The 14,682-nt window shown below is 46.7% G+C and overlaps 2 protein-coding genes across 4 annotated transcripts; one reads left to right on the forward strand and one right to left on the reverse strand.

Annotated features, from left to right (window-relative positions):
- Window positions 1-1,038: 1,038 nt before the first annotated feature.
- LOC6612954 (probable 2-oxoglutarate dehydrogenase E1 component DHKTD1 homolog, mitochondrial) lies at window positions 1,039-7,761 on the forward strand. Of its 2 annotated transcripts, none has more exons than XM_002037410.2 (12): window positions 1,039-1,250; window positions 3,172-3,289; window positions 3,465-3,642; window positions 3,719-3,938; window positions 4,414-4,575; window positions 4,930-5,003; window positions 5,080-5,841; window positions 5,900-6,317; window positions 6,374-6,697; window positions 7,080-7,268; window positions 7,404-7,489; window positions 7,574-7,761. In XM_002037410.2, the coding sequence occupies exons 1-12, from the start codon at window positions 1,127-1,129 to the stop codon at window positions 7,676-7,678; spliced, it is 2,760 nt and encodes a 919-aa protein (XP_002037446.1). In that variant the 5' UTR covers window positions 1,039-1,126; the 3' UTR covers window positions 7,679-7,761. The 2 variants fall into 2 exon arrangements, with proteins under 2 accessions (XP_002037446.1, XP_032578921.1); XM_032723030.1 differs by having other exon boundaries at window positions 1,069-1,088.
- Window positions 7,762-8,216: 455 nt separating this feature from the next.
- On the reverse strand, window positions 8,217-14,472 carry LOC6612955 (chaoptin). Of its 2 annotated transcripts, none has more exons than XM_032723029.1 (15): window positions 14,221-14,472; window positions 13,487-13,702; window positions 12,657-13,370; window positions 12,383-12,558; window positions 11,959-12,093; window positions 11,645-11,873; window positions 10,976-11,585; window positions 10,791-10,921; window positions 10,479-10,735; window positions 10,280-10,421; window positions 9,858-10,216; window positions 9,376-9,799; window positions 9,071-9,312; window positions 8,835-9,021; window positions 8,217-8,776 (listed from the first exon to the last, which is right to left on the reverse strand). In XM_032723029.1, exons 1-15 carry the CDS (start codon window positions 14,221-14,223, stop codon window positions 8,675-8,677), a joined length of 3,927 nt encoding a protein of 1,308 aa, XP_032578920.1. In that variant the 5' UTR covers window positions 14,224-14,472; the 3' UTR covers window positions 8,217-8,674. The 2 variants fall into 2 exon arrangements, with proteins under 2 accessions (XP_032578920.1, XP_002037447.1); XM_002037411.2 differs by having other exon boundaries at window positions 13,487-13,723.
- Between the last annotated feature and the right edge of the window lie 210 nt (window positions 14,473-14,682).

Here is a 14,682-nt window from a genome sequence, read left to right on the forward strand (position 1 = left end):
TTCGGGAAGCTTCACTCTCTTCTCTGTGCTCCAAATTTAGCAACCTATTTGTTTATGCCCATTCCTGGGACGATTACCTATTTTTCTCTCTGTTGACAATGGTCTCTTGCAGATTTGTGATTCACTTCCATTACAGTTAATCACCCTCATGACGCGGCCATTTTGTGAAGAGCTGAATGGGCTGTAAAGCTACACATGTATGTATGTGTGTGATGTGAAACTGATGAGAACACGCTTCCGGTTTAATTATAGACAATGACCCATTACCGACCATCAAAAGGCATTTCCGATGAAGCTCAAGAGTTATGAATGGAGCAGTCCGTAAAAAAGCCTACGGATTGATTTCATTAGGCCATGAAAGTGTCATGGTCGTCATTAATGAAGAAATCAAGTGCAGATCGGGGAAGTCTGAATTTATAAAAGCAAAGCATTTTGAGGACCAACTTTTGTGACTAATATGGTATCATAAAACAATAATGCAGATAAACATTCCTACAAAATAAATCGAAGGATAAGATATATTTTTATAGTGTTTATTGTTAGGGGAATGAAAAACAAATTGTTGTTGAAAATTTACCCCATATATCCTTTAAACAAACGACAGCATATTTATATATAAAATATATATATAAAATAAAAAATGTTTTTAACTATAGTAAAGTTAATTTTATTATATTTCCTAGCGTATGGATGACTAACTTCATGGATATAACTCTTCCCTCTCTCAAAAGCAATCCATTATTGACCAACGAACCTGTTGCATTATCAGCTTTAGTGAACTGATAAGAAACTATTTTGAAATTCATTATCATGTCATACATGTGTATAACAATTTGGTAGTTATTTAGGCTCATGCACAGAGCCCAAGCAAGCGCTCTGTTAATTAACAGCGATCATATCACACCACCAGCCCAAAAGTAGGCACTACTTTTCGGTGGGATGTTTTCTCTCCAGGTTTATTTCCCAGCTTATCAGCAATTTAGTTTATTTGGACTATGGGGGTTCCGGCTCCAAACAAAAGTGAATGCCTTTAGTTCTGGGTCGAACGGCGTCGAGAAGAGACCGCGATTTCGCTGCGAACTTATCAGGTGATCCGGCATACACGCCTTGTTTTTAATCCATCAACATGCTGCGTTATCTGGCGCTTTCGGAGGCGGGAATCGCGAAACTGCCACGCCCACTATCGCGGTGCTATCACAGCGAAAAGGGCGTTTGGGGCTATAAGCCGATTGCCCAGCGTGAATTTCAAGGTACGATTGTAAACAAGTGTGTTGCCAAGACTTCAATAAAAACCTCATCCGTCGAGATAACCATCGCATCGATAAGAGTCTTTCGGGATCAAACATTCTTATGAATGAGCAGTGGAAATCTACCCAAGCAAAAAGAAAAACCGCCGAAGTTTGCTCTGTAGTGACATTGTGTGTGTGTGTGTGTGAGAGATCGAGTGCAAATTGCTGTGGGTGAATTCGAAAACCAGTTTGAAGAAGATATATCATTCGTGTACCCTGTAATCGGAGGGTATATACAGGATTATTTATCACTAACTTTATGTGATATTCAGACGTAACTTCATTTCGCAAAATATTTTTGAAATTGAACTTCATTGCTTATGCCCCCCAGACTACCTACAAAATATAGCTCCTGTTGACTGGTGGAATATTTTTGTTGGCTTTAATGTTACCGTCCCAAGCTTATCTTTAAGTTCTCAGCTTATCACATGTTTCACTCTGAAATCTGATAAGCCCGAAATATATGGCGCTACACCCAGTACCTCGATTTTATAATTAGAACGAGCAGATTGTGGCAGACCCCCCGTGCGGTGCACTAATTAAGTGAAGAGAGGCGGATGTCCAGTGCAGAGATACTATATCTTTTCCCAAAACGCACGGCAGGGAGTCCGAAAAGGACCCGGCTAAATATCAAAGCCGGGCAAACAAAGGACCCCAAAACGGGAGCTCCTTTGTGCTTGTCCTGCATCCGTTGCGTACACAATTGGGGCTTATCGACACCATGGCCAACAGACACCAGTCACCAGTTGGTAGTTGGATAGTCTGCCAGGAGCCTTTGACTGGGCAGCAGAGGAAAGCCTTCAACGCTTGACCATGTGACATCAGGCGCCTAGGATGCTGCACTTGGAGAAAAGCATGTCTAGAATTTACTCAGGCTTTGGGAAAATATGTTAAATATTCTACAGCAAGCCCAATTGGCTTACTAATCTATGGCCAGTAGGTTGAATTAAAAGGTAAAACGTACCTAAACTGACTTCAACTGTTAGTTTTGTCTCAGTGTAGTATCGGTATAATTCTCTAGATACGCTCACCGCCTTGTTTGCCGTTCGTCCTTTGGCTGCACTTCTGTCAGGGCAATTATTATCCTTGGCAAAGGACGCGCCGCTGAGCTCCAATAATATTTACACGCTCAAGCTGAAATGTTGTCGCCGCAAATACAATTCATCATGCACCCTGTGCTCCTGTCCAAGCGACCTACTCTTTAACATTAAATTGATTTATGGCCGAAATGCCGCCGAGAAATTGCATAAATTTCTGAGGACGACTTGGGGTCGGTCCAACTGGCCAATGCCAGCTGTCGATGGCCCGTGTCCTGTCCCACGGATTTCGAATTCTCAGGGTTCTGTAATCGAGTGATATGAGTCATCGCATATAAATCCTGTAAGCAGGATAACACTTTAGCACGTAAACACCTAAGCAGCCAACGAGTTGTCAATGGCTCAAACAGAGAAAAAAATCCCCCAAAAAAGGCAATAGAAACAACAATCGTAATTTCTCATATGTAGCACGAATTTCTTGCCACCGGGAAGCACAAACATGGTACACTCTATAGTTTTAAATTCGATAGCAATCTGCTTACTGGAATAACTTACGATACATAAGATAAGAATATATGCTTTGCATGCGATCTCAATAAGCCCCATTTAAATCTTTAGCCAACATTTGACATTTTCCACTTAAATTCCTTTCGAATGCCAAATATTTGCCGGGTAAATACGATTCAAAAGTGCACATACCTGGCAAAGAATAAATATGATAAAAGTAAAAGGCCAATAAATTCAAAAGGCCGCACAACGTGGCAGTGGGCGATGTGCACGTGAATCCTTTTTTAAATAATTTATAACGTGGGGCGAAATTTATATTGTTTACGCGTGTGTTTCAGTGGCCGAGGAAGTGCGGGCCTCAAGGAACTCGCAGGCCAACGTCTATCGCTTTGTGGAGGCCTTTCGCCAGCACGGGCACAAATTGGCAGCCGTAAATCCCATCAGCATCAGGACGAGGTAGGAGGCTCCAACACCCAGCACCCAGCTCCCAGCTCCCAGCTCCCATTTCCCCATACCCCTCCCGAAATCGTCCTGGCAAATGTCATATTTTATTCTCCCTTTCTGGCTGCTTTGTAATATCGCCCCGGCTGCGTGTATTTGTCTTGTGAATTTTCGTGGCTACTGGACACAGCCAGCAGGAGCTGCAGGAATTAAGTCCCGCATTTTATGGACTGCAGACACAGGAGCCGGTGCGCACCGATGGCCTTTTAAGTGGTCCGCAGGTGGCCCACAACGTCGCCCAGCTGGAGCAGCTGCTCAAGGACATTTACTGCGGCCGCTCAACCAGCGCCGAGTTCTCCTACGTCGAGGTAGGTGTCCCATCCTATCCCATTCCATCCCATCCCATAAACATTGCGTGCTGATCCCGCTGCCTCATTTTCGCAGGACATCGAGGAGCGTGAGTGGCTGGCCCGGAACTTTGAGACGCTGGACCAGCAGCAGCTGGGAAACAGCGAGCGCTGCGAAATCGCCGAGCTGTTAATTAAGTCGCAGGCCTGGGACAATTTCATGGCACTCAAGTTTCCCACAGTCAAGCGATACGGCGGCGAAGGAGCCGAGTCCATGCTGGCCTTCTTCTGGCAACTGCTCCGTGACAGTGTCCAAGGTGAGTTTCCCACGCAGTGCCATAGAAATCATTTGGATGCATCATTCCGTTGAACATCGATTTGTCAAAACGATATTCTAGCAGTATATTGAAATAAACTTCCGCCATTAAGTCCATATTATTCCGAATTTCAAAGTTTCATCCCACATTTATGACATGATTTATACGAGCTCGTGCGTGTGGACCGCTCCTTAAACGCGATTAGCGAAACGCGGAATCGCGCACCCATTTCAAGGCGCCAAACTTTGTCTCGTGACAGTACGCAGAGATGGTGAATCTGCTCCTCGGAATTCGAGCTAGCCCACCTGAACTCTAGCCAGCATTCCAAACTTCCTTCCCACAGGCAGGCTCACATATCATCGCACGCTTACTTAACCCTAATCTGCTTTCCCAAAACTTTTCCCTCTCGCATGAAACCCCGAAAAACAACGGAAACGACGACAACGATAAAAAAAATTATACAATGGAATGACAGCGAACATCGAGCACGTGGTCCTGGCGATGCCCCATCGAGGAAGGACTCCGCTGCAAGCAGCGCTCCTCAACATGCGGCCGGCGAAAGTTTTCCGCAAACTCAGCGGCGCATCCGAATTTTCCGAAGACATCGAGGCCATGTCCGACGTCATAAGTCATTTCCGTAAGTGAAACTTTGCCGGGGCGTTCGGTGGGCGTACAGGTATGGCAGGGTATTCTGGTATATTCGTTTATTACATGGGCAAGAAGGATCTGAACTTAAACAGACAATAAAATAGTAACAGAAGCAAAAATGTAACATATAACTTATTTATAGTAAATTATTTATACAAAAGTATTTAGTACTAGGTGCGAATATTACATCGATCTTAATATCTTGGGTATTTCATAGTCTTCATTTGAACTGAAATCTCTTCATCCCATCCTTTTCGTGCGCGCCAAGCAGTCTTAGTCTTGCTGGCCTAAGCACACACGGCGTATGCTTAATTTAATAAAACCTGAACCGAATCGCACACAGATGTTTGCGAGCAGCTGGAAATACTGGGCAAGAAGCTGAGCTTCAGCATGGTGCGGAATCCCTCCCATCTGGAGGTAAGCCGACACACGTCAAACTTTGAAATTTGGTTCCTGATTTAAGCATCGTGTTCCTCCTTAATCCCCCTTCTAGGCGGCCAACCCTGTGGCCATGGGAAAAACGCGATCGAAACAGCAAGCCAGAGGCGAGGGAGCCTTCGGGAATGGTAGTCAGCCCTTTGGAGAGCACGTGCTCAACGTAATCCTTCATGGAGATGCTGCGTTCGCCGGCCAGGGAATCAACCAGGAGTGCCTCAACATGGCCTATGTGCCCCACTTTGAGGTGGGCGGAAGTCTGCACTTGATTGTGAACAACCAGGTGGGATTCACCACGCCCGGAGATCGAGGACGATCCACTGCCTACACCTCCGATTTGGCCAAGTCTATTCAGGCTCCTGTGTTCCATGTCAACGGCGATGATCCCGAGGCTTTGACCAAGATTACAAGCTTGGCCTTTAGGTACCAGAGGGAGTTCCGTAAGGACATCTTTATCGATCTGAACTGCTTCAGAAGATGGGGTCACAACGAGCTGGATGACCCCACCTTCACCAATCCCTTGGTCTACAAGATTGTCCACCAGCGGGAATCGGTTCCGGACTTGTATGCCCAGCAGTTGGCCAAGGAGCAGGTTCTCTCGGAGTCGAAGGCCAAGGAAATGAGGGATGGGTACATGAAATATCTGGGTGAGGAACTAGCCTTGGCTCCTACCTACCAGCCACCACCTTCCTACTTCGAAAAGCAGTGGAAGGACCTTCAGTTGGCTCCCTCCAAGGAGCTAACCTATTGGGACACAGGCTTGGATTACTCGCTGCTTCATTACATTGGTCAGCATAGTGTGACTTTCCCAGAAGACTTTGTAAGTTAGCTCAGATATGCGTATACATATATTCTAAAGGTTCTTTCTTGGGTAACAGAACATCCATCCCCACCTGCTGAAAACGCATGTCAATGCTCGACTGAAAAAACTGGAGAACGGAGTTAAGATCGACTGGTCCACAGCCGAAGCCTTGGCCATTGGCAGCCTGATGTACCAGGGACACAATGTGAGGATCAGTGGCGAGGACGTGGGCCGTGGAACCTTCTCCCATCGCCATGCCATGCTGGTGGATCAGCAGACCAACGAGATGTTCATTCCCTTGAACAGCATGGAGGGCGGAAACGGTGGAAAACTGGAGCTGGCTCACAGTATTCTGTCGGAGGAGGCGGTGCTGGGATTCGAGTACGGCATGGCCATTGACAACCCCAAAAACCTGATTATCTGGGAAGCGCAGTTTGGGGACTTTGCCAATGGAGCACAAATTATAATCGACACCTTCATCGTCTCGGGAGAAAGTGAGTTGGAAATAGCTTCTTTTCTCCGTACTGATTTTAAAGAATTTCTTAACCAGCCAAGTGGATGGAGTCCAACGCCCTTGTGATGCTACTGCCCCACGGATACGACGGCGCTGCATCGGAGCACAGTTCCTGTCGCATCGAGCGCTTCCTGCAGCTCTGCGACTCCAAGGAAACATCCGCCGATGGCGATTCCGTCAACGTGCACATCGTGAACCCCACCACGCCCGCCCAATACTATCACGTGCTGCGTCGCCAACTGGCAAGGAACTTCCGCAAGCCCCTTGTGGTGGTGGCCCCCAAAACGCTGCTCCGTCTTCCTGCGGCCACATCCACGCACGAGGACTTCCAGCCGGGCACGCTCTTCCACAATGTCCTGGGTGAGTAATGGCCTCTGTTTATCTTCACGGACTCGAGGGATAGCTGGTGGGGTCACGGCATGACTAGGGTACTGCGTCTCTGTCCCTAGGCAAATATGTAGAAAACTGCTTTAGTTAAATCTATTAAAAATACACCTCGTTGGCCAAAATAGTTATTAGCCACATACATAAAGGCAAACTAGCAATATAAACTTTTCAGCAACAGAAATGAGATTTCCAAAGCACATAATTGACTTTTAATGCCACGTATATCTTTTTATATGCTGCCCTGCTACTATGAATTGTAAAATAATGTTCACGTAAATTCAGGTTTATTATTCGACGATATTAATCAGCATTTTCTTCTTTACTTTCCCCTGCTCTTACCCACATCCAACGATAGGAGACACCACCGCGAAGGCTGAGCAGGTGCGCAAGGTCATCCTGTGCAGTGGAAAGCACTACTACACTCTCGCCGAGGAGCGGGAGAAGCGGCAGGCCTACGACACGGCCATTCTGCGGCTGGAGTCCCTGTGTCCTTTCCCCATCCAGGAGCTGCAGGCCCAGCTGGCCCAGTACGGCAACGTGCAATGTGAGTCCATCGTAAACTTCGGCCACAAAGTTGACCGGATCTATACTTGCTATCGTTTTGATACACGGAAAAATATAACTAATATCTTTCTTGATATATATATTGTATAACTATATATATTTTCTCTCCGTGCAGCTTTTGTTTGGAGCCAGGAGGAGCATCGCAACATGGGCGCCTGGACGTTTGTGCGGCCACGTTTTGAAAATTTAATTGGCCAACAGGTAAAAAGTCGGCCTGCCACCGGCGGCCTCGGAAAAAGCCCTAGACACTTTTCACTACCCACCGATTTTCCCCGCTTTCCACAGCTCCACTACTGCGGTCGCTGCGAGGCACCCACCCCCGCCACCGGAATCGGAAAGGTGCATAAACGGGAAGTCGATGAGATTGTTGCTGCCCCATTCGAACTTTAGGGCGAACCCGCCTCCTCAGCCTGTGCATATATCACAAAGTACTTTAGCCCAATAAAACTGCCAAAAATATATGTGTAAAAATATGTGGAGAAAAAAAGACTTTTGAAAAGGTTGATCGTGGGAATACCCTAAAATTTAATCACTTACAAAATGTTTGCAAACTTGAATGGGTTCTTAGTGGATTTAAAATATCTCTTTTAATTTATTTTGTTATTACTCGGTGTACGAAGTGAAAGAAATATTTCTAAATTTACGAGCAGTGATAACAGTCAAGATTTAAGTATTGCATGCAAACATTTTCAGCAAAATTCTTTACAAGCGCCCTTAAAGTGCCATAAAAAAAGAAACTAAAACGAACCGAAGTGGGAAAATGCTTTCCGCTCCGCACAAAATTCATCGTATGGAAAAGCCGTCCGAAGAGGGGAAACTTTAAGCGAAAAGTTTTTAATTGTTTGTTTCTGGACCAGCCTGGTCCGGCAATTGTGAACGTAACTTGTTGTACCAATTGAGACCAATAAAAATCATAATGCCCCAAAAAAGTAACCTACCGTAAATATTTATTATATGTTTATGAAACATTTTACAGACTTTCATTTTGAATTGTTTAAGCAGCGCAGTGACCTAACTTATAGAAGAAGTACAGAAGGTATTCGTGGGTCAGGTCAGGCGGATTACTAGATAGCTGGATTAGCTGGATTAGTTAAGGCCTACGAGAATATACATACATGGAGATAGACAGTGAGGCGAGGCGAAGAATGGAGTGCTTCGGTGGCGACTTGTGAGGAGTACTACATATAAGGCGTTACCAAGGACCAGCGGATCGGTGAGAGAAGGTTGTCGGAAGAGAAGCAACTAACTGCAAAAGCTATCAAAGTGGCCAAAGTCTCATCATCACGCTTAAACTCTAGACGGCAGGACTCATATGACCTGTCTGCCGTAGACTTGCTCAAGAATGGTATAAAAGTCGGTGGACGTCTTATATGTGAAGTGCAGAAGTCACATCCAGAAGACCATGGCCACGCACACCATCACCACCACAAAGGCGGCCTCCCGGCAATTTGCATTGTCCCACCCGCACTCCAGATCGAATTTGAGGGCCTATCGTGGGATAGCGATTAGCGACATATTCCTTGGCAGTATTCCATAGGATACCCACCTCCATCAGCTGCTGCCCTCCTTTGTTCTCACAGCGCGTCTCCCTTAGGTCATCATCGTGTTCGTCGCAGTTGTGGCGTCCGTACACCTGGCAAGGTGAGTTCATGAAGGTGCGGAAGACGGTATCGGTCCAGGTTTGGGAGGAGCAGATGTACTGGCGTCTCTTGCGTTGCCAAAACTCCACCCACCTATACAAACAAATTGTGATATCGTACTATTGAAACACCATTGCCTTACCCCAGGTCGCAATCGCAGTTGAGGTCGGTGTGAGACATCTTTAAGTCCGTGAGGAACACACTATTCGGCAGATAGGGAACAGCTCCTGTGTTTGGATTGGGAATCTTCTTCAGGTTCCTGTTGTGGTAGCGAATGTCCAGCGAAATGTTCCGAACTCGGCCCATGTACTTAAAGAAGTTTGGAGGCAGGGCTTGCAGCGAGGTATTGAATAATTGCATGTAGAGGTATGGAGAACGCATGCCCTGGAACAAATTAAATGTATAATTTATAGTTTATATATACATCGAGTTGGAAGAACTACTCACTCTTAAAATGCGTTCATTCAGGTTGGTGAACTGGGGACCACTGAAGGTGATGTTGGTCAGCTTGGAGGGCAAATGGCCCTCCATTTCGCGCTGCAAGTCGGTGGGATTGCCTAGCTGAAGGGTCTGCATCTCCTGGGTGGGTCCAGATCCCTTCTTAACAATCCGGGTGAAGGGCTGTGGGGCCTCGATCCATAACTGCCGGATATTGTAATGGTGGCGCAGCAGATGTGGAATATTGAAGTGCTCCAGGTGGGAATAGGCAGTGAGCTTAAGCGATCGCAAGTGGGGCAACGAGTCCAAACAGCCATACTCGAAGTAGTGCAGTCGGAAATTCGATATATCCAGCATCTCAAGATCCTCGTTCACGCCATCGAAACTGTTGTTGTTCAGCGAGGTTATGGGATTTCCAGATAGCATCAGGCGTCTGTTGAGAGTTGCGAATACTGATTAGATAGACCATTTATCAAGTTAAATTAACTCACCTCAAGTGGGGCAGAGCTTGGGTCATCAGTGGCACATTGGTCAAGTCGTTGTTGGAGAGGTCCAGCATGCGCAGATTACTCATATTGTGGGCTAGTTCCTGCGGAATCGAGGGCAGTTCATTGTAACCCAAGCGGAATTCCCGCAGATACTTCAGTCGAATCTCGGGCACTGTGCTCAGAGAAACGTTCTCCAGGCCCAGTTTGATCAGCGAGTTCTCCAAGCCCATAAACGACTTATCCATCACCTTCAGATCCCGATTGTGGGATAGGTCCAGAACGGCCAGTTTTGGCATGGTGGCGAACACTGCATCATCGATTCGCAGCAGATAGTTGTAGGAGATGTCCAGGTAGCGCAGTGACTATAGTCGGTATTAGGATTTCATTTTATATTTTTAAAGCTAGTGTTTCACCAATTCACTTACTCTAAACTTGTTGGACAAATCCATGCTGTGAATGGTGGAAATGAAGTTGTTGGACAGGTGCAGTTCACAAAGCGTCAGCGCAGCCAAACTGGACAGCGATGAGGAGGGGATCTTCAACATCATGTTGTGCGACACATCCAATCTTTAAGAGTCACGAATACATAATGTCCATAAATTGACTATATAGTTATTTACTCACTTTTCCATGCCTCCGTTGTAGAAGAGATTGTCGGGCAAGCCCCTCAGGTGATTGTGCGAGAAGTCAACGATGCGCAGGCCCTGGACGGGTTTGAATATATCCTGGGGAATGTCACTGAGGTAATTGTGGCCAAAGAAGACCAGCTGGAGCTGCTTGGTGTTCTTGAAGGCATCAAAGTCCAGTTCGTGGATCCAATTGTAGCTGAGGTCCAGCCATTGCAAGTGGGGCATGTTGCCGAAGACATCACGTGTCGTGTTCTAAAAGGTCAAACGGTATGAAAGGCTGGTAACAAAGTCATAGAATTGGATTTACCATCAGCGAGTTGTAGCCCAGATGCAAGTGTGTCAGTGAAATTTCAGCAGGCCGGAAGTATCCGGGATGGATAATAGATATGTTGTTGTGTGAAAGATCCAATATCTTGATGTTCGAGTGATACATGCCACCTGTATACCGAAGCTATTAACAAACTAAAGATTTGCTAGTAAAGAAGACCCTACCATGCTCGTTTCGTCCACTCCACGAGGAATTATACATCAACTGCCTGATTTGATTGTGGCTCACGTTCACATTAAGATTCGACAAGGTGCCCACTTGGTCGAAGTAGTCAAAGTTGAAGTTCGGTAGCTGATTGAAGGCCATGTCCAGGATCTCCAGTTTCGGAAGGTTCTGGAAGGACTCGTCGGCCAGGTTGTTTATCTTGTTGCCCCTCAAGCTTAGATACTCCAGTTCATCCAGGTTCATAAAGGCTCTTCGCTCGATCTTGTCAATCTTATTATCATCCAGATGCAGTTTCCTCAAGGCTTCCAGATCGAAGAAGGTATGCTGGGATATGGAGGTCAGGTGGTTGAAGCGAAGCGAGATCTCCTCCAGCTTTGAGTGAATGTCGCCCTGGAAGGTTCCCTTCAAAACCTGCTCAATCCTGTTGTCATGAAGCTCTAGGAGCCGCAAGTTCTTCAGGAAATGGAAACTGGTGTCGCTCATGCTGCTGATGTGGTTGTTGCTGAAGTCCAGCTCTTGGAGGGAAGTCAGATGCCTTAGGGGTTCAGCTGGCAGGGCACTGCCAGAGTAGCCGTGCGACATCTTCAGAGAGATGAGCGAGTGTCCAATCTATAGAATATAATTTATTATTAAATGAGCCGAATTATTTTAGGAAAATCCTGAATTACCTCATGGAAGGCATCGTTCTCTATGTTGGATATTCCGTTCTCGCTAAAGTCCAGCCTTTTCAGACCCCTGACATGCTTGAAGGCGTGCGATTGAATCCCGGAGAGACTGGCCCTGGTGATCTGCAGATCCTCCAGCTCCACGCCGAAGTCCTTGAAGTCCTCGGGTCCCACGGAGGAGGATCCCAGGCGCGAGATCGACAGTGATCGCATGTTCCGCATTCTGGTCATACTTTTTGTAAATAAATACAAGAATGGTTCTGGGGTGAAGGGTGTGTGGGGAGCAGGATGTTTCTCGGTGCACTGGGTTCACTTACTTGCGCAGGGTCTGCAGATTAGTGGGGTCGTTTCGGTCTCCACTCAGGTCCAGTTTCAGGAGGGTGTAGTGCACCGCATTGAAGGTCTCCGTGGGCTTCTGGATCCTGATCTTATTGTCCCGCATGCTGATGACCCTATTATTTAAGAATAATTGTATATAATTATAAATTACAATTATAAACTTCCACAATAGATATGAATTTTCCCAGTGTCGCGTATTTTTGCATGATTGCCTGATTGCGCGGCTTTTCCCTCTTCCTCGAATTCTTTCAAATAGGGTCACCCACTTAGCGCACACACGAACTTAGGAACTGGAGAAGCCCTAGAGGCTGCCGGCAATCCGATTAGTTCCCCCCAATATGCACATGTACAAATGGAATGGGGTAGAACGTGAGTGAATCGGAGTGCAGGTGCTCGACTCACCTCAAGACATCGAAATTGTTGAAGAGCTTGTGATGCAGCTTGGTGAGATTGTTGCCAGACAAATCCAGGATCTGGAGGCTGTTCACCAGGCTGTCAAAGGCCACAGGCGAAATGTTTGTCAGGCCGCAGTAGCGCATGTAGATCTCCCTAATTCGAGCTGGCTTAAAGGCATCTTCCTGAAAGCGAAGTGTAAGTTCCAAATAGGCTCTTCAATAACCAAATTTCTGGGAGGGATATTCGTCCAGTTAGGTTTAACAAGGGTTAGTTTACCTACCCTCAGAGTGTGAATGGGATTGCCATCGAAGAAGGTGCGGTTGACGGTGTCGAAGTACTTGAATGAGTTCGGAGGCAGGACCTCGATGTGATTGTACTCCAGGTGCAGATTGTCCAGATTCAGCTTGGTGCTGGCCTTGATCTCGTAGGTTTCGTTGCCACTGAGCGACCAGATCACATTGTGGGAGATGTCCAGGGTGCGAAGACTTTTTAGCGGACCCAGGGCATCGTACGGAATCTCCGAGAGGATGTTGTCCGTAAGCAACAGACGGGTCAGCCGCGGCATTCCATCGACGAACACGTTCGGATCGATCTCGAAGAGGTTGTTCCCACTCAGGTCGAGGGTCTCCAGGATGAGGAGTCCGGAGAAGCTGTGCGACATCAGCTGCGAGATGCAGTTCTCGCGCAGAATCAGCGTCTGCAGCGAGTCCTCCAGGCCGCGGAACGAGTCGTGCTGGATGTGCGTTATGTGGTTGTAGCCCAGGTCCAGGTGACGCAGCTTTTGCAGGTGCCGCAGGGACTTGGACGGGATCTCCACCAGGTCGTTCTGCGGCAGAATCAGCTCCCACAGCGATCGCTCCAGGCCGGTAAAGGCATCATCTGGAATCTCGGTGAGATGGTTCCCAGAGATCTTTAGGCGGTACATGCCCGTGGACTGTAGGAAGTAGGGCTCAATCTCGCGCAGACCTGTGTTCTCCATGTGCAGCATGAAAACCTAAACCAGAATACATTCCAGTTATTGGAGTTAATACATTGATGGGTAGTTATGGGTAATAAAATGGGTAGAACTAAAAGTAATGGGTCATGTAGAAAGCTAATCTTACAACTCACCTTTGACTGGTTCACCATGCGCGGTAATGCCGGAAACGGAACATTCTTGCAGTGCACTATCCCCAGATCCGTGGAGGACTTGGAGCAGGTGCACATCACGTTGTAGGTGCAGGGCGGGTAGTGCGTCTCCTCCATCTCGCGATCGAACATGGAGGCGCGGGCCAGCGACATCCAGATCATGATCATGAGCGTTATGGTCAGGAAGGCATAGCCGAACTTAAAGAAAAATTCGAGGCCCTAAGGATAGAATGGATAATGTACTGGGTACTGGGACGACTAATCATCGGGAGACTAGCAACAAGTCACAAGAGAAACTTTTCCATACAGCTTCATAGTGTCTATAGTTATCTATCCATTTAATAATATCCCTTAATTGAATTCAAGCCCGCGTTGCAAAGGATCAGTTATTTTCTCAGCTAAATAGATTATGAAAACGTCAGCAGGACGCTTAACGTTTTTTACTTTTAATATGGCTTCTTAAGCCCGTTAGCAGTTTTACTGCGACTTTGCCAAAAGGATTAGCTGTTGTGTCTGGAAAAGTTTCCGAGGATAAGTTCAGGGGTGACTAGACCAAAGGGGTCTTCATTTCACAGGATTTGAATCCGTACACGGTTTCTTTTGAGTCGCAAGACTTAGGCACTTCAAGGGCTTATCAAATGTCCTTTTTTGGGTTTTAATAGCCATTTAGATTTAGTTTAGCAGGATATCAGGCCATTTTATTGGCCAATACACACCATTTTGCTGTTAATTAAATTAGGCACTCGCGACAGTTGGCGATTTAAACAAACTTAATTAAGATTTCACGGCCACCCTTCACTCTTTAGTCAACTGTCCAAAAAATTTGATTTGATTTCCAGCTCCCAGTGGCTATATTCCCTGGCCAGGACACTCGCGTGGAAATCCTTGCTTGAAATTCCGTTCGCTTTTCAGGGGAAAAACAGGGCTGTAAAAAACACGACCGAACCGCTGCGCGTTCCACGCACGTCTGACAAACTGCAAATCAATCGGCGACGGGCCAAGTACTCTAGTTGGCCAACTGGCGCATCCGGCTAATTGGATTGTAACATATCGGGAATGCTCGATGGCGCCGTCACCATTGGGCACACACTCTTTTCGCCTCATTTGCAGCATTACTTCACTGGAGGAATGGCCAAATGCTGGTCATGCTGGCCTTTGTATAGAATATGGCCGGCAAA

Source organism: Drosophila sechellia, chromosome 3R (assembly GCF_004382195.2).
Source record: "Drosophila sechellia strain sech25 chromosome 3R, ASM438219v1, whole genome shotgun sequence".
Classification (NCBI taxonomy): domain Eukaryota; kingdom Metazoa; phylum Arthropoda; class Insecta; order Diptera; family Drosophilidae; genus Drosophila; species Drosophila sechellia.

Excerpts from the sequence above, each read along its gene's own strand:
- LOC6612954 (XM_002037410.2), top strand. The coding sequence starts at position 1,127 with ATGCTGCGTTATCTGGCGCTTTCGGAGGCGGGAATCGCGAAACTGCCA. Across the intron at positions 6,698-7,079 it reads GCTCTTCCACAATGTCCTGG|GAGACACCACCGCGAAGGCT; the intron begins GTGAGTAATGGC and ends ATCCAACGATAG. Across the intron at positions 7,269-7,403 it reads CCAGTACGGCAACGTGCAAT|CTTTTGTTTGGAGCCAGGAG; the intron begins GTGAGTCCATCG and ends CTCTCCGTGCAG.
- LOC6612955 (XM_002037411.2), bottom strand. Across the intron at positions 13,371-13,486 it reads GCATGGTGAACCAGTCAAAG|GTTTTCATGCTGCACATGGA; the intron begins GTGAGTTGTAAG and ends ATTCTGGTTTAG. Across the intron at positions 10,217-10,279 it reads ATTTGTCCAACAAGTTTAGA|TCACTGCGCTACCTGGACAT; the intron begins GTAAGTGAATTG and ends TACCGACTATAG.